Here is an 18,660-nt window from a genome sequence, read left to right as displayed (position 1 = left end):
AGAGCCTTTTTTGTTTCCTTGTAAAGTCTGCGCGGGTTTGGTTGCCATTTCGTCGGATATAAATTATAAAAGAATGAAAATAAAATTGAGCAGAAAGTAAAATTTCTTTAATCTTTGGTTTCCATTTGAGGAGTTAATAAAGGAATGCATGTTTTTATATTTTTTTTATAGTTTAAAATAATGTGGTACATTTTTTGTATGCGTCAGTTTTATCATTATTTTCGGTTGTATCTAGATCTCAAATTTTGAATACTTCCGCCACAGAGCATTTAAACGCAGGTCGAACTTATTTTTTGAATTGACCTCGCTTAAACATTCTTGATTGTGCATTTGTCGTTAAACAAAAAAAAATATATTTAAAAAATAGCAAAAAATTTTTAATCAGGCTTTTATACATTTAACATACTAAAATAATAAAATTACTTTTTTTAAATCAAAAATCTAGTGATCAATGTAAAAACAGCAAAGCGCGAAGGATTTCCATAAATACTACAATGAATCTTTTAAAGTTTTTTTCTTTTTTATATTAATTTTGGTTCCATTCACTTATTGATTTGTTCTCCATGCCTCACGCTTTTATGATTTTTGCTAAAAATATTCTTTGCTACATTTTTCTTCACTAAAAAATGTACGCTTTAAATTTTCTTTTGATTGTCTATTGCATTTTAATTTTTTAATTCATTGCTAAATAGTATTTATCGTATAAAATGAAATTTTAATAAAATTAAACGATCAACTGAATATTAATAAATATGAAAATAATATATTGTATCGGAAACATAAATCTATTGAATTTCAGAAACCTGCCACATTGGTATGTAAGTAAAATAATTACAAACTGCAATTTTCACAAACATGAAACGAATCTAGTGTTAAAAAAATTCAATTATGTTCTAAACTGTTCTCAGTAACTTACTTTTCTATAAACAGCACCCATAAGAGCTGATTTAAGTTGAACTCCAGAAATAATTAGTAGAAAAATGGAGCTGTTCTGCATGATTTTCCCAATGAATATTGTTAAGAAAATCATCAAAGCGAATAAGTGTCCTCTCCAACTGTAGTGATCATGATGCACGAAGTCTATAATGCGGCTAAAATGAAAATAAAAAATGTATTTCGCACAAATTAAGTTCGAAATATATACTGTCCATTCGAAGACTTGGATCAGTTACTGTGGAACAAGCGTATTTTCGACAAATTACTTAATTTAAAAGTTAATTAAGTGTCAAATTACTGAGTTACTTAAATTACTTAAAAGTTAAGTAATCAAATTACTTAATTTAAATAACTTAATTAATTTCGAACTTAATTTAAGTTCGAAATATATGCTGTCTGTTCGAAGTCTTTGTCCAGCCGCTGTGAAAAAATTGTATTTCACACAAATTAAATTCGAAATATATACAGTGTATTCGAAGATACTAACCAGCTACCGTGGACAAATTGTATTTCACACAAATTAAGTTCAAAATATATACTGTCCTTTCCAAGACTTCGACCTGCTACTAGGAAAAAACTAGCTCAAAAGTTTACCGATGGATGAACGCTGTACTCGTCATGAAATGTTAAAAAAGATCTCTTTGAAAGATATGTTAATTTGAAGGCACTAAATTAAAAGAATTAACACGTGCATTGTATATTGCACTTGCGTTAAAAAAGGTGGGGATCGCGCAGTTCTTGCTATTCTGCATCTGAGAAGGTAGTTATGACTCTCATCGAAGGGTCTGGCTCTGCTTGTGAAGCTTTTTTAAAAGAACGATGACTGTGCGACAATTACATTAAAAAACTTCCTGGCATTAAAGGGTTGAAGAAGCAGCCGACTGCATTCGTTCTGAAGAAAATGATTAACAAATTCGAAGAGATGGGTTCATTTGACGTCAAATGCTGGAGAGCTATTAAAGCAGTTGCTTCGACATCAGTGGGGGATGTGACTACAGCATTGCTGGAAGCGTCAAGCAGTGCTTTAGGAGCGTCTAGTGTATGGGGAATTTCCGGAACTTTAGACATGCATTTCAGCACGGTTGGTAATATTTTACGAAACATTCGGGAATGCTATCCATTCAAAACTACACGTGTTCAGGAGTTGCTTCATACTGACTTGCCAAACCGAGAAGCTTTCGTCTTGCAATTTCTGGCCCGTGTGGAAATGGATAATGTATGCATATGGAATATTTTGTGAACATTTGCACCTCCCAGATTCTGTCAAGACCGAAAAATATAGAATGTGAACAAGAGAGAATATATTCCAAATATAACTATTGCCTCTTCATTCTCATAAAGTCACAGTGCGGTGCGGCTTTACGGTAGCATTTATCGTTGGTCCTTTCTTTTTCGAGGATATTGGTCCTTCCTGTTCTGTACTCCGTGCAGTCAATGAGACACGTTATGAATATATTTTGCGCAATTAGTTCATTCCAGCACTTGAAAAGCGCAGATGTATGGATAACACAATTTTTCTGCAAAATGGCGCTCCTCCGCACATTGCAACACCAGTTAAGCAGCTGCTGAATCTGCATTTTGGAAATGAGAGAATTTTCATTTCTCAACAGCCTGATTGTCATGATCGCCTGCCTGGAGCCTTTGCTACTTTAGGCTGAGGAGTTACCTAAAATGGGGGTACATTTACGGGGTTCGATGGAGAACTTACATGAATTACAAACACGAATTACAAAATACATTCACAATATCACTACCGATTCATTCCGATCTGTTACGGAACATGCTGCTTTGCGCTTTCAGCTTGTAGGAGAAATCGGCGGACAGCATATTTAACATTTCTGAAGTAATTCGTCGTCGACAACCTTTTTTTTTTTGTTTTTTGTTTGTTTGTTTGTTTCATCAGGCTTTGCTTTTTATACGGTTTTTGACTTAGGCGCAACTAAAAACCGATTCATTTTTGTATATTCTACAATTTTAGGGCTTGGAACAGTTGTAAACAGATTTCGTCTTCTTTTTTTCTATGGTTTTTGACCTAAGGGCAGTTAAAACCGATTTTTTTTCCTATCAGCTGTGGCACCATCTCGTCGTGACGCCCCAGCTTTAAGCAGAGTGCCAAAACATGTCATGATTTTTAATTAGGATCTTAGGAAAAAAATTCCCATCACTTCACAGATATTCAGATGACATATCAGATCGTTCTGATCATTGTTTTTTTTACAACCTTTTGGAAGTGCAACTTTATAATCACCCTGTGTATATATTCTTAAATAAATAAAGAAGGTGAAAGAAAATTTCAGGAACTGGGTTTATATATATATATATATACACTGCTCTATAGTACTGATCAAGATAGCAAAATATTATAATTTAAGAACATTTTCTTATAAAATTGATAAGACAACTTTATGATTAATATTTTTTCAAAAAATAGCCTCTATTTTTGCCATCGAAAGCTTGATTTATCAGAAATTAATTAAATTAGATATATATATAATAAGATGGTATTTTTCTGTTTTGGAAATGTGTTGTTTTGATTTAACTCTAAAGGGTTTGATTTGATTTCATTTTTGTATTGAATTATAGCTTTTATGAATGACTTAATTTTGATTTATTAGATAGTTTGATGCATACATGATACTCGAGCAAATCAGTTTAATGTTTAGAGACTCGAATTAAAATTCCAATTCGAATTCGATTCTTTTAAACATTTACGTGATCAAAAAGTATAAAAACATAATTTCCGTTTAATTTTTCGACAAAAAAAATTAAATTATCTTTTCAAGACTTAACACTGAAAATAAAAAGAAGGATTATAATGAATAAACTATTCTTTACTTTAATTTGAGTCACATCTGTGGGGAAAGAAATAAGCTCTTAAGTTTCAGGTAATTACATTAAGGTTTCGTTTTGAAGCTCGGATCTCATCATTTTGGACATCGGCAGAATGATGGGAAAATGCGTTGCGAATTTCATATATAAAAAATAATGATTTGCAGTAGATGTTAACACTTCTCTGAAAAGGATGTCTGTGATGAATAAATCAGAACCTTTTGAAAAGCAATGTGAACGATTTCCTGAATAATGCTCACATTTTTGCTACATAACAATGATAGCCTAGAAAATAAAGGATTTTAGCATTACAGAATAAATATATTTTTCGAATTTCTCATGTTTAAAAGTAATGGTTTGTAGTGAATTGTTAAAATTTTTCTCTGAATAATGGCTCATTTATTTGAGAGCGTTAAGACAACTCCGTATGAAATATATTTCAGTGGTAATTGATATCTCTCATATTTTTTGTAAATCTGAGATGCTATTGACTGTAGAAAAGGTTTTATATTCAATTAATTCACTGGATAATTCATTTCCCGTCATTCTTTGAATAATTCCAACATTCCGGAATTATTCAGAGAATGAAATTATTTCTGTGCGGGAGCTTCATGCTCACAGAGGAGGTTTAGTGAATTCGTTATTCTGGAACTTTCAAATAATTTCTGTTCATTTTTTTTTAATTCGTAAAGTAGAAAAAGAAAACATTTGCTAAAACTTTATTTTTCGAAAAATTCACCGAAAATTTGCCTTTATAGCAACCGAAGATTTACGAACTAGATTCTAGGATTATTAATCTTATACTGATTTATGTAAATTCATTTGGTGTTTTTTATGTAAATTCATTTGGTGTTTTTTATGTAAATTCATTTGGTGTTTTTTATGTAAATTCATTTGGTGTTTTTTATGTAAATATTTTGTTGTTGTTTTTATGTAAATTTTCGTCACCTTAAACCACTTGTGGCTGAAAGACGTGGCACGCACATCGGGATGCTTTTGTTGCAGAATTGCTATGTAAATTACGTGACACATGTCAGCAGACAATTGTCACAGAAGTAAAAATGATATTCGCGACCTGTCGACTGAGACTGTTTGCCGAAACACAGTTTGCAGAAGCACAGTCTTAGGTCGAACATTAATTCATTTAGAAGCTACAAATGTTTTTCCGATTTCTATAAGGTATCGAATTTTTTGTATTGCTTCGCTGCAAGCTATAGTGGACTGTTTTGGCACGCGAACTTGCGAGTTTCTTGCCACATCAAGTGGTGAACAAGTGCATTAATATATACAAATCATTTAATGTGTAATAATTTTCCATAATTTTTTTTGCATTTATCTTCGCTATTTATTCTGAAAGAAGCAAAAGAAGATATTATGCAAAGAAATGCTGGATAAATTAAAAAAAAATGTAAATCTTTAAAAATATTCTCAAAACTTACTCAAGGATGAGAGGCGGCAAAAATAGCATAAATACAAAGAACACCTCCAAAACAGTTCCTGCAACAATCCACACCCAGAATGATTTTATTAACGCCCACACAAGACTTTTGGAGTGTAGTTCTGCTGCATTCCTAAATAGACAAAATGAGTCATCAGCCTCTTCCGAAATAAATCTAATCCTTTAAATAACAAAGTTGTTTAAAGGATCAGATCTTTATTTTGGCACTCATCTATATTAATTTAATGCCCATTATATATTTTAAACATAAAGTATGCATTATTTATTAAATGAGAAATCCACGGTAATCTTTAGTTATTTTCTTAGAAAAAATTATTTTATAACTTATAAAAATTTATAGTATTATAAGATAACTCTAAAATTCAAAATTTAAAACGAATTTATCTTAAAAAAATCATAATCAACATCTTTCGATATAAAAAAGATTTGAAATATAAAAAGTACTTTGATTAACTTTAAAGTCTTAAAATAGAAAAAATACGTTTTTAAATTTAATGAAATACTTAATATGACAAACGCTCTTCGACACGTCGAGACTAAAAGTTTTTGTTTAAGAAATAGCTGCTAGTTTTCAAATAATAATAACATTCCAATGTATTTTACTCTTTATTGTCTTGAATTAACAAGAATCCGTACAAGTTTAAAAGCTTTGAAATGTACGGATTTTGGTGAGTCACCATTTATATAACATTAAAATAACTGCTAAAAACACAGAAATTTCTAATGAAAAATTCTTCATTCTCTGATATGTTTTGAAAAATTTTGGCTTTAATTATTTGGTTAATTGAAAAGTATTCTATTTAGTATCAAATATTGCTCAAAAATAGTATTTTTATTTTGGCATAAAGAAATGAGAAACTTTTTAAGACGGAACTAAGCTGGAGAAAAGAAAAGGACGATTTGCTACTTCAGAAATGAAAAGTTTCTCTTGAAACCAGCAACAGCTCTCATTCCTGGATTTTTGAATTACCTCGTTTGCATGCACTCGAACAGACAGACTGACAAGTATTGAGCATTTTTGGCTTGTTGGTCTAAAATTTTATGTAGATGCATCAATCAGATCTTAAAAATCATAAGCCAAATTTCATCTATCTATCTCGTCGTGTTTTGAAGTTATCATGTGCACAGGCAGTCGGAGATAATTTCAGAAAAGATTTTTCTGATCCAAAAAGATTTAAACACTGAAGATTCATCGAAATGAATATTTTCTTTCTTTTTCTTTCTTTCTTTATTTTTTGTTTCTTTTCTTTCTTTCTTTTTTCGGGGAAAGGGAGACATTTACTATTGTATTTATTCTTTGTATATAAAGTAAAAAAGAAGACGAAAGTGATATTATGTGAAAACAAAATAGTATTATTTTTTCTGTTTCATCTTTTTGCTCCAGACAATCAGATTTAGAGTTGTAAATTGGCGGCCACTGAGCATTTTTTTATAAAAGATTAAAAAAAAAATAAAGGAAAAGCAGGGATAATTACATAGTCTCGCAGTATGTAATAGGATCTCATTTTAATCTGATACATTAGCATTTAGTTTTTTCTTCTCATGAATTACTTTGAAAATATCGGCAAATAATTTTTGGAAAATGTTAAGATTGATGTAGATGAAATGAGTAAGAGTGGTGTAGATGAAAAAAGTGCTGATGTTATAGAATGCATTAAGCCTTTTTCAAAAGAATCCTTTGAAGCAAATGTATGCTTTGTGAGATTAAAAATTATAACATGTCCACGGTACATCTAATTATCCAATAAAAACTGCACATCTTCTTTAATTAATATTCCTTTCAATTTTTCTATGAATACATTTGCATATTTGGGATTGTTTTTAAACTCACCGTTTTCGCTGCAACACTCCGTATGAAACATTTTCTCATAATCAGGGTGAAGATGTCATACATGAAAAAATATGTCATCATAGCTTAAGATATTTTAAGGACACGAATAAAATATTATCTGATGTCATAAAATAACCCATCTTCATAATAATAATGCAAAAGGACTAAAAAGAAGTTTTCGTAGTCTGAGTACCATAAAATATCGCAGAATAAGCAGCAAACTAGGCCATAAATAAAGTTAGTTTTACTGGAAATGGATTATTTATGACATTACTTAAACAAGGAATGTTTATGAGCAATTAAAACTTTCAGAAATATTTCAACACTCAATCAGAGGTTTTGCGAGCTCAAATAAAAACACTCTTCAGTCAGATGCTTTTAGATATCAACTTTATTGCTTGGTGCTCTTACAGAAGAGAAAGTATTTTAACTATCAAAACTTATACCTCTAGATTTTGACGAATCTATACATTTAACCCTTCTTTGCATGATTATTTTTTGTGAAATAAATCAGGGTGATATAATTCATGCTCTAGATTAAAGGAAAAATGTTTTAAAAAAATCCTAGTGTAAATATATAATATAAAATAATTTAAAAACAGTATGACTTAAATATCCGTCATCATGCAAATTTACATGTTTACCTCAGTGCAAAATCTTCAATGCCGCTCTCTTCTAAATTTCTCCATTCATTATCGCTTTTATTAGCCAAAAAATCCCAGATTAATTTTTAAAAAATATTCAAGAAATCGCACGTTTCTTCCAAAAACAACAAACAGCGGAATGAAACATTCAAATCCGTTATAATGATTGTGACATTTGTTTATTTATAGCTACGTTCCTTATTGCGCAATAGTCGTGAGGAAAAAAAATGCCAGCAACAACCAATTTACAATACACCTGTTTTGAGTACAGTTTTTTGTTCATTAAATGTTGTGATGGAAATTTCCATCATCATGCAAAGAAGAGTTTAGATCTATCGGTGTCCGAAAAATACATTACGTGGAATTATATCTGATTGCCAGTAATATTTCTTTGAATACACCTCCAAACCGCAGCGAGTCAGAAAGATGAAATTGGTACAAGGGTTTTTCATTGAAATTGTATTAATTGTAAAAGTTTGGACAAAATCCTTGAACGGGAAGTTTATCTGTATATAAACACTTAACTCAAAAACGCAACAGGGTAGATGGATAAAATTTTATCTCCCTAATTGTAGAGAAGTATCTAGCATAGAATGCTAGATGCATGAACTTTGGACTCTGATCTTTACATTCAAACTGATGATCGAAGCGAAATTCTATCAAATTGGAAGACTCCAAAATGCATATTAGATTCTCTTCCATCGTCAAAATTTCATTAATAACATATAGTGTTGTGGACGTATAAGGAAAAACGAGGGGTGAACCCTCTTGCTAGTTTGCTTAGCCTTTTGAAACATCCTGGAATCTAGAATGATCTTTTATTCAATGAAAACGAAATAGAAAAATGTATCACAGATATTGATCTAACAACATTAACGCAACATATACGCTTTAATGTTTGTCGAAATTTCTATGTCGTCCATTTCTGAATTTTTAATCTACTGATTTATGTATTTGACTATAACACTTTCATCTCCTTAAAGAATTTAAAAGAATTAAACAATTTTCAGAAATAAAATGTGAAAAAACTTATTAACACTTGCTCAAATGACTAATAAAGTTCGAAATAAATAAATTGCTTTTCTATATTTCAACTGTAGAATGAAAATAATTTAATAATGATGATGATGTAGGATTAAAAAATTCCTGCTGCCCCGTATATCGCTTTTTTTTTTTCCTTTATAGCTGAAAAAATTGTCTTAATAATCCAAAATTTATCATTTGGGTACAATAATTACAACACAAATCTCATCCTTTTAGTTCTCATTTAACTTCTATTTCTTTATTTTTTCTATCTTCGTGTTTACAGAAATTCAGGCATGCTTACAAAAATGGTTTCTGCTGACTCAGTGAAATAAAAAAAAAAAGCAGAAACTCATTTAAATCCTTTTTGCTGATTATAAAATTTTCTCTTTATGTTTGAGTAAGTAAAAAAGTCAAGTTTCTGAAATGCAGATTAAATAATACATAAACAAGCACTGAAAAATTTTAATACTTTTCTTCAAGAATCTGGTGTAGCAGAGAAACAAGCAATTTTGCTTACTTGGATATAATACGTTACGAGATAAGCTTCATCTAGAAGAAAGATACAGTACTATTTACTCTGGCACCAAAATGTAGTAGAGATGGGGACGAAAAATGAGCATTCGTTTTGAAAGTATTTTGCAAAATTTATGAGGTCGCATAACGTGTATTTAAAGTTTTGGAGATACGATTTTAACCGTCCACTCATGCAATTTAAGAATTTTAAAAAAAATTAAAGAAAAATCAGAAAAGGGTTAACATTGTTAAAAGAGAAATATATTAAAAATATTGCAGATGATAAGTAATTAAACAAGCCTTTGCCAGAAGATCTGTTTTCAATTAAATGTTAAATTAAACCGTGGCATATATCTTCACACTTCTTATATATAACAAATTATAAAGATAATGTTTTTTTATTTTGCATTTGTTTCACGTCGATACGAATCAATATTGAACAACGCTTTCCAATTCGCATGCTTCGGAGTGATGACCCGTGTTCGAAATCTGACAAGGAAAATCGTTACAAAAAATCAGTCAACACATCGAAGAATCTAACGCCAGTCTTCATGCTTTCAATTTTCACTTAGTAAAAAGAACCATATTTAGGATTCACTTCAAATCACGCGAATGACTCCGCAGAATATTCCAAACCTTGAAGATCACAGATTAGCCTTGAGATTTCATTATCAAATCCGGAAATAGAGTGAGCTGATTTCTGTTGATATATTATGACCGTCAGTTTTATCGATAAGAACATGAAAAAATGCTGATTAGAAACATTCAGTGTTGTGTTTACGAGTAAAATTTAAGGAGTTACGTTCGTGTTTATGAATTTAAAATAACCGATACAGAAACACTATGCAAATACTATGTTTATTTACTTAAAACTGCGTTTATTTAAATATTTTTTTTTCTTTTTCCAAATAAACTATCAATTTAATAACATTCGTGTTTGTGAAATTAAAATAGCCGATACAGAAAAACTATGCAGATACTACGCTTATTTGCTTAAAACTGTGTTTATTTAAATATCTTTTCTTTTTCTAAATAAACTATCAATTAAATAACGTTCGTGTTTATGAATTTAAAATAGTGGATACACAGAAACTACGCAAATACTACGTTTATTTGCTTAAAACTATGTTTATTTAAATACCTTTTCTTTTTCTAAATAAACTATCAATTCAATAATGTTCGTGTTTGTGAAATTAAAAGAGTCGGCACATAGAAACTTTGTTTATTTAAATGTCATTTCTTTTTCTAAATGAACTATGAATTTAACTCCCCCCCCCCCGCTGTGTCAATAAGATCACCGCTAGAAATATCCACAACAAAATGAATTAGATTTCTCTGCTCGTCGTAATCTACAGCTAACATATCGCATAATAGTGACAAAATTTCAAAACAGAAAATCACACTGCAAAGTTTTCTCTAATTTACTACATTGTCAGAGATACCGGTAACTCGCTCACTTACATGACACCTTCTAATACTCGTCTTCCAGATTCTTTGTCTTGTTTGAGGATTAGGACATTAAAACAAATTGAGAAAAAACCATTTTCTTGAGCAAATATTTTGAAGAAATATATAAAATATAAGTTATACTTGCTTACATATTCTAATTAAAACGAAACCCTTCAATCCAGATTGTATATGGTTTCAATTTTTAATTTCAAGCTATGCTTGCTTATATATTCTAATAAAAATGAAATCCTTCAATTCCGATTGTATATTGTTTCAATGGTAGAAATAATTAACTATTTAGGTAATTTAAATCAATACTTACACAAGAAGTTTCCAATTATTGGAAAACGTTTTGTACACATGCTGAGCTGTAAGTCTTGCGCTCAAGAATGATAAGTCACTGACGGTTAAAATCTGTTTTCTGCTCTTGAAAACTACTCTAAAAAAATTTACCGTGTAAATAGATCTTGAAAAATAAATTTCAATAATCTAAAAATAATATAATAAACACAAATAAAGGAAAAAACAAATTGGATGATAAGTATTTTTTTAAATTTTACTGTTTTTGCCAAATTATTTCCTTGTGAATACAAAACATTACTCTTTGAACATGGAAATACGAGATGGCTTCAAAACTTTTCGAGACTAGTTCTGTAACTCGCTTACAGATAGCAGCAAAGAGCCTCATGCATAGCCACAGGCAGCACCGATATTCATAAGTCAGCATGCAAGAATCATCATTAAGTCCGTATCAGTAACATTGCAACTCCTGTTTTTGCGATCACAACATGAACAAGAACTGTCGTGTACTTAAATGTAGTTCTATGTCAGGTATAACAGAGACGTTCAACATTAAACAAAAATTTTACAGGTGATGCTCCCATGAGACATTGAAGATATTTTATAGGGCATGCGCTCTTAAAGAGCGAAAGCATATCAACTGAAGACGACGAAAATGAACTTAAAAATTCATTTTCCCCCTTCGCACTTAAATCATTATTCCGAAAATGTCAATACAATCAGTAAGGAGCAGAGCAAAAAATTCATTATAGCATAAAATAAATGGAAGAATGATATCAGGGATGGTAAAATATAAATTTAATTTCCAACTATTGCTTCATGTTGAAAATATTTTAACCCGGGTAAGTTGGATAAAGAGAAAATGCTTATGTAAGAATTATAATCTTTTTCATAGCTGCCTTTAGCCTTTAAATCGTGACAGAGACATGATATAAATGAAGAGTTTACATGATATGATAAAATAAAAATAAAAACGTCAAAATATTTTGATTTGAAACTTTTCTCCAAAATAAACTGTTTTGTGAAAAAACTTTACGTGATAGAAAAAAAAAAATGTATTTCATTTTTCGAATCATCACCGAATATTATATAAAAAATAAGGCATCAAAAGTAAAACAATTTTGATTTTTTTGCAGATCTGCATAATTGATTAGATTAAGTCAATGTTTGAAAGTATTGTCTTGTTCTTTGAAGGAAAAAAAATCATACGAACTCATTGAACCAAGAATATGAGACAAATGACAAAAATGACACTTCGTCCAGTACATTTCCATCCTGTAAAATAAGAGAAAGACTATTTTAAGAATTTTTGAATAGTTTATTCTGTAGTAACACATTAAATTACAGAGAACGTTTCAATAATATAAGACAGCAACAAACGCCGCTTTTATTCTGAGAGGACCATTTCAACGCTTTCGAGAAGTATTTAGATGAAAGCACGAGTATTTTAGATAAAATGTGTCTATTGTAAAAGTATAATACTTCATTACAAGAATCTTACCATTTTTATCAGTTTGAATAATAAACAGAACCCATTCACATACGATACTCATTACCCGATTATCAATTTACCATAGATATTTTGAGGAATCGGATTCATTTGTCTTAAAAAATCGCATCATTTCTTACAATATTTGCTTATGGGCCATGATAATAATAAATGCTACCACTTGTTTGGCTTTTCTTATGATTATAACTCTTGATACTCAGCACTAGAAACGAGCTTATGTCGTTTATTTCTTTAATGACAATACTCTAATTAACCAAATTTAAAATAACTTCTCGCTCCTTCGAAAAATACTTATCTTCTATATTCCAAGTTATTTAGTTGCTCACTTTGATTTTTCGGAAACAGAGAACCCTTGAGTTCATGAATTCCTTTGAATACCCTGTTGATATCCATAAGCTCCATAATATTATTACAAATCTACAGTGCTGTTTCCCTGCATATTAGTTTTATGGTTGGGAAGAAAGATTTACAAAGATTCTTAATGGATGCTAGTCCTTAGTGATAGACTTGGTGATAATTTGATTACTTGGTGACTTTGGAGACAAAAAAAGGAAGGAAAATGCAAGAATTATGCTATATCTCTATGAGGAACCGGGATATGGAGATTCTTTTAGAGAATTTAATGTCACATCATGCCCTGTCAGAAGGCTATATACAGACAAAGCGCGTTCAAATGAATCAATCTTTGAAACGAAGTTCACAGGGCGAGCAGTGAGTTGTGGAAGCTGAGCAGAATATCTATTGTTATTAAATTAGCAAATTGCTGTCTGCTTGTGTTGTTATTTCTTACTAGTGTTTGTGTACATTTTGCTACGTTTTTATTGGCTACACCTCTGGTTTTTTGGAATTTTCCTAGAATAAAGCGTCGTTTTCTATTAGTCAACTTGTTTGTTTTCCTTCACCATGTACCCACCGGAAGATTTCTGCCACAGAGATGACAGAAGTGGGGTCTGCAGTTTATGATGAAGACGATATTTCAAGCGAAGAAGGCTGAGAACGTTGAACCGATTACTTTGTTAGATAATTTAAAGAAATCTATGTGAGCTGTACATGACGAAATGCGATCTGGTTAGGAAAGAAATGCGGAATAAAATGGAGAAACCACAAGAGAAAATGAAAAATCTAATCTGATTTGCTAAAAAAGAGATAAAAGAAATGGAAATACAAGACAATCAAGTAAAAATAAATAAGATCACTTTAATAGACGCATAAAAAATAGCAGGTATCCGAGTTGTGAAAGGAGAGATTGGATAAATAAAAAACTAAGTAAGGAAAAAATATTCAATATACGAAAGGAGAGATTGACGAAGTAAAGTACATTGTTCAAAGGAAGAACAGAGACATCAAGAAGAGATATAGTTATTTTGAGGACAAACACTAAATAATTTCCTGTAAGTTCAGAACTCCTACATTCCAGATGAACTTCAAAACTGTTGTCAGAAAGTTGACAGTTGGACCCCTTAAACATCATGAACTGTTCTTAAGACTCAATTCGATGTTGCGAGTTCTACAAACATCGATGGATTTTGCATATAGAATGCAACACGATGTTTTTCAAATCTTCCATTCCTCCTGGAAGATAAAAAAATACTCTTGACAGAGTTTTGGATTGAGTTCTGACAAAGAGTGTATTCTACTATTTTTTAGAGAATAGAGCCAATGTGGTAGACTTTATTTTGTACATCGTTATCAATATTTGATCGTAAATATTACACGGAATTGCTTCTCTACAATTGTTTAAACTTGTTATACTCCAGAAAAGAAATTAAATAAACATAATGTTTTTAAAAAATCTAAATCTTTTTGTATATAAACAAATTTACAAGAACCCTATTCAGATGATTTCTCTATCATCCATATTTTTAAGAACCATATTTATTATTTTATTAAATAAATCGCTCATATTAATTTCGTTATCTTCATTCAATGAAATTTTTTAATTATTATTTAGAATACATAGTGAAAGTTTCAATCAAAGTTCCATTTTCATTTTTTTTAAATTTTGGTACTTATTGGTATTTTTAGAACTTGGTATTGTGGTGACAGAAATTAAGGTTCTGGAAGATACAAGAATTATGGCTCTATCTGTATTAGGAGCCGAAATCTGAAGATTCTTCTGGAGAATACCATGACCTGTTGGAAGCATAGATCAAGATGAGATGGTTTCAAAAGAATCAATTTCTCTCTCTGCAGTAAAGTTTGCAAAATGAGCAAATTGTTATTTTGCTGTCTGCTTTTGTTGTTAGTTTCTATAAGTGCTATTCTTAGAGTAAATCCTGCTGTATTTTTGTTACATGTGTTTCGTGTTTTCTGGAATATTCGTGGAATAATGTGCCATTTTCTATTATTCAGCCTGTTGGACTTCATTCATCGTAAACCCACTGGATGATTTCTGTAACAATATTTTCAGTTTTTGTATAAAAAACATAAAATCCTTATAGAACTTCAGAAAAAAAAGTTTGACAAATAATTTTGGTTATTGTTATCGCCTAGCAAAATTGCTACTATTCCTAGCACATTTCGATATTCCATTATATGTGTTACGTGCCAATAAATCGCAGAAAAATGAAGTCTTGTAAATGATCTATATATAGTGGCTTCTTATTTTGTTCTGAGATAGTTTCGTTTTCTGGAACCGATGGGATATAAACTAGGGATATAAAATTGCAAGCTTTTCATTTCAAATCCACTTTATAAAGTGATAAAATAACAAAATATATATCTTACTTTCAAGGACTCTACTCCTTTTTTATCTGTAAAGGCTGATAGCACAAGCTGAATATAAATTAAAGGATAATACATCATCTCAAGAGCAAATATAACTGATGGTGGTTTTATTTCCTATAAAAAGAAAATCGTTATTTAACACAGAAAAAAAACCCGTTAGTGTTGCAATTACTAAAGTTTTTAATTCTAAAAACATGAAATAGTGAACATGAGTTCAAATTATTATATAAAAACAAAATGAAATGAAATTACTCCCAAGATATGATTTTGAGAATGATTAGGTAATAGAAAATTTCTTTCAAAAATGCAAAAAGGGAGAGATAGAAAATTATAAGCAGAATGCGTCATTTCTTAATTATGAAAAATGGTTGTTCAAGAGGCTCGGCTATTCATTCACCTGTAAAATTTCAAGTCCATGGACAGCGTGTTCAACAGCTGATCAGTAGTGATACTTCGCACATGAAGAGTTATGAAATTCTTTAAGTTACTCAACGTCGCAACAAGATACCGTCATCATTACAGCCAGAAATATCGACATGGAAACATGACAACGTCTGCAAACGTTTCTTACCTTAACCTGTTTTGTATAAAGCTTCCTCTTCTTTGCAAGCCTGCAAATCTCAACATTTTTTCATAGAACTGACAGCTTTTCCCAGTTTTACGATTTATTACTCATAATTCTTGTTCTGGATTGTTAATATGGCTTCCATATTCCGTTTTGGTCGTTTTTTGCATTAAATTTAATGTATGCCCAAAAAAACGCCCTGTAATGGACACTTTGTTACTGATTTTTTTTTCTTTGAAATTCCGTGAGCGCACTCGTATATAGTCAATACACCAAATTTCGCTGCAATCCGTTCATCCGTTTGCGTTGTATGATGCTGTTTATTGGGGAAGTTTAATTATAACCACCCTGTATAATGCAAGCCCTCTTTTCTGTACATTTAAATAAAAACCTAAATGAATCTGATTAAAGCCTAATATAAGATATTTCGATGGCAAAACAAATGTACATAACTTGAACAGCATGTTAGACTAATTTGGAACTAACCATTCATTTGGAAATGAGGACTTTCCAAACCATCTTCTGTTTCGGAACGAAAAGCAGTTTTAAAATCATTTGATTAGTCAGTTGCATTTTTACTATGTAAATTAAATGCATATACCCAGCATAAAAAATCAATTAATTCAACTTAATTTTTCATATATAATACCTATCAAATTTCACATACATTTGCTTCGAATACAGGAGGCAAAATTGATTTCTTCTAAATTTTTCAAAAAGATGAAATATAATTTATTTACTGAAGCAAAAGAGAGGACTATAAAATTTATCAGCCATTTGTGTTCCTGCATATCAGAGAGAAAAATATTAAAATAATACTAAAGTGAATCATCGTAAAAGCGACAAGTATTGCCAATACGATTTTTAAAAACTGGAAAATAGATTTCCACTATAAAACGCATGCCTCTTTTATGGATATGGATATAAAAGCTAATGAGTATATTTGGAGTTTAGGTCAAACTTTGGCCTAAGGTGTTTGTCAGCTAAATTTCGGAAACCTTTCATGGGTTTCTTATAGGAGCTTTCGATTAATTTACATTATAGTTACAGTTGCATGAGGCTGTTTTAGTGAGTGAATGTTTGAGAATCACCATAAAACATATACAATAACTCTATAAATTCTAATTTAAATCTTACATGAAAGCACTCCTCTAATAATTATGCAATATCAGATATATTTTGACTCTATGGGTATGTGATTTTTTTAATTTAATAAAGTCACGTTTCTTAAGATTGTTTTCTGATAATATTCTTCATTCATTCGTCAGTTCAGTTATACTTCAGTTAGTCTTATACAAGAAAACGATTTATTGTTCTTAAGGAGACAAAACAAAACTTTTAAGAGTCTGATACATGTACGAATGCATTTCAGGGATTGATTTTATGCTTCATTCCTAAAGAGGTTATAATATAAGCATGTTAGAATAGACGTAAGCATGAAAGGATGTCTCTGACTCATAACTTTGATTTTCTCCTGAACTCATGACTTGATCTTCTCCTGCACTCATGACTTTGATCTTCTCCTGCACTCATGACTTTGATCTTCTCCTGCACTCATGACTTTGATCTTCTCCTGCACTCATGACTTTGATCTTCTCCTGCACTCATGACTTTGATCTTCTCCTGCACTCATGACTTTGATGTTCTTCTACACTCATGACTTTGATCTTCTATACTTGTGACTTTGATTTCCTCCTGTTTCTCTCGAAATCTGTACTCACATGAAACTACCAGGTTCCTTTGAATACTACTGATTGTCCTTTCAAAGGCATAGTCACATCATTGGAGAATAACCTTTGAGAAAGGAGTAGTCGCTATATTTTCCATCATTCGCCATATCTTGCTGAATGATGCATAACTTTGGAAACAGTCTGTTATGCCGACATTTTTTCATTTATAGCCAAATATAAGATAAAGATATAGATAAAGCCAAAAACAAATCAGGAAGTTTATTTGTCAATTCCACAATTGTGATTTTGACATATGGAGTAAAATTTATTAATTCTTCCTTTTTAATATATTCTAATTCAGTAGTGATGCATTTTATTATCTCGATACAAGAATACTTTTTAATATTAGTGCAAGATTTTCCTATTATTGAAAAATAAAAATTACTAAATATTTTATTTTATTAAAAGGCATCTGAGCAATTGAAGTCAACCAAAATAATTTATATTTTTATTGTTGCTTTTGAAAAATTTTATATAGAGAGTAAAGAATCTAGGTTTCATATAAATAAAAATTAGGACCATTCTTTGAACTCCTGTAATAATTTTTTTTTGTATCTACTCTCAAATTCTCATTATTTTGCGTCATTTTTCAATTGCAATGAACTAGCAAAATGATTTTCCAGGAAGACGTCTGTTAATCTCCTAAATGAGCTGAATACAATCGGTTTCGTGTTAAAGTATAAAAGCTTTCTTTCTTAAATGAATATTTTTTAACTTTTTGTTGAATGTTTTATTTTAATTTAAAACTTTTGGAGGGTCTTATAACACACGCATTTTAGAATCAATAAAAGAGCGAATATCCTCTATTTAATCTATCCTCTTCGTTTTAGTTCCTTTCGGGCAATTTATTTTTATTATCGTGCTGCCATCTATTCCCAAAAATCAAAATCAGCGGTTGTTATGTTTTGTAGGTTAATTAATTAAATAAATCAAACATTTGCAATTACATTCCCTAAACTATCACACACACACACACACACACACACACACACACACACACACACGCACACACACACACACACACACACACACACACACACACACACACACACACACACACACACACACATATATACGCGTGTTCCAACATTCTTTCATTCATTTGCTGTTCAAACTTTTTAAAATTACTTTCATTTTCAAA

The 18,660-nt window shown here is 30.6% G+C and overlaps 1 protein-coding gene across 2 annotated transcripts in view; it reads right to left on the bottom strand.

The window, feature by feature from the left end:
• Window positions 1-18,660, bottom strand: part of LOC129958676 (multidrug resistance-associated protein 1-like) — a 103,278-nt gene that overhangs the window by 63,828 nt on the left and 20,790 nt on the right. Inside the window, exons 5-9 of one of the 2 annotated variants that reach the window (XM_056071317.1) lie at window positions 15,225-15,338; window positions 12,201-12,262; window positions 11,010-11,126; window positions 5,205-5,336; window positions 917-1,091 (exon numbers count right to left, since the gene is read on the bottom strand). In XM_056071317.1, coding sequence (XP_055927292.1) covers window positions 917-1,091; window positions 5,205-5,336; window positions 11,010-11,126; window positions 12,201-12,262; window positions 15,225-15,338 — 600 coding nt within the window. The remainder of the gene's footprint in view (window positions 1-916; window positions 1,092-5,204; window positions 5,337-11,009; window positions 11,127-12,200; window positions 12,263-15,224; window positions 15,339-18,660) is intronic. The other variant, XM_056071318.1, reaches the window with a different exon arrangement.

The sequence above is a fragment of the Argiope bruennichi genome, chromosome X1, assembly GCF_947563725.1.
Source record: "Argiope bruennichi chromosome X1, qqArgBrue1.1, whole genome shotgun sequence".
NCBI lineage: Eukaryota > Metazoa > Arthropoda > Arachnida > Araneae > Araneidae > Argiope > Argiope bruennichi.
This window is presented reverse-complemented; position numbering and strand designations above follow the sequence as displayed.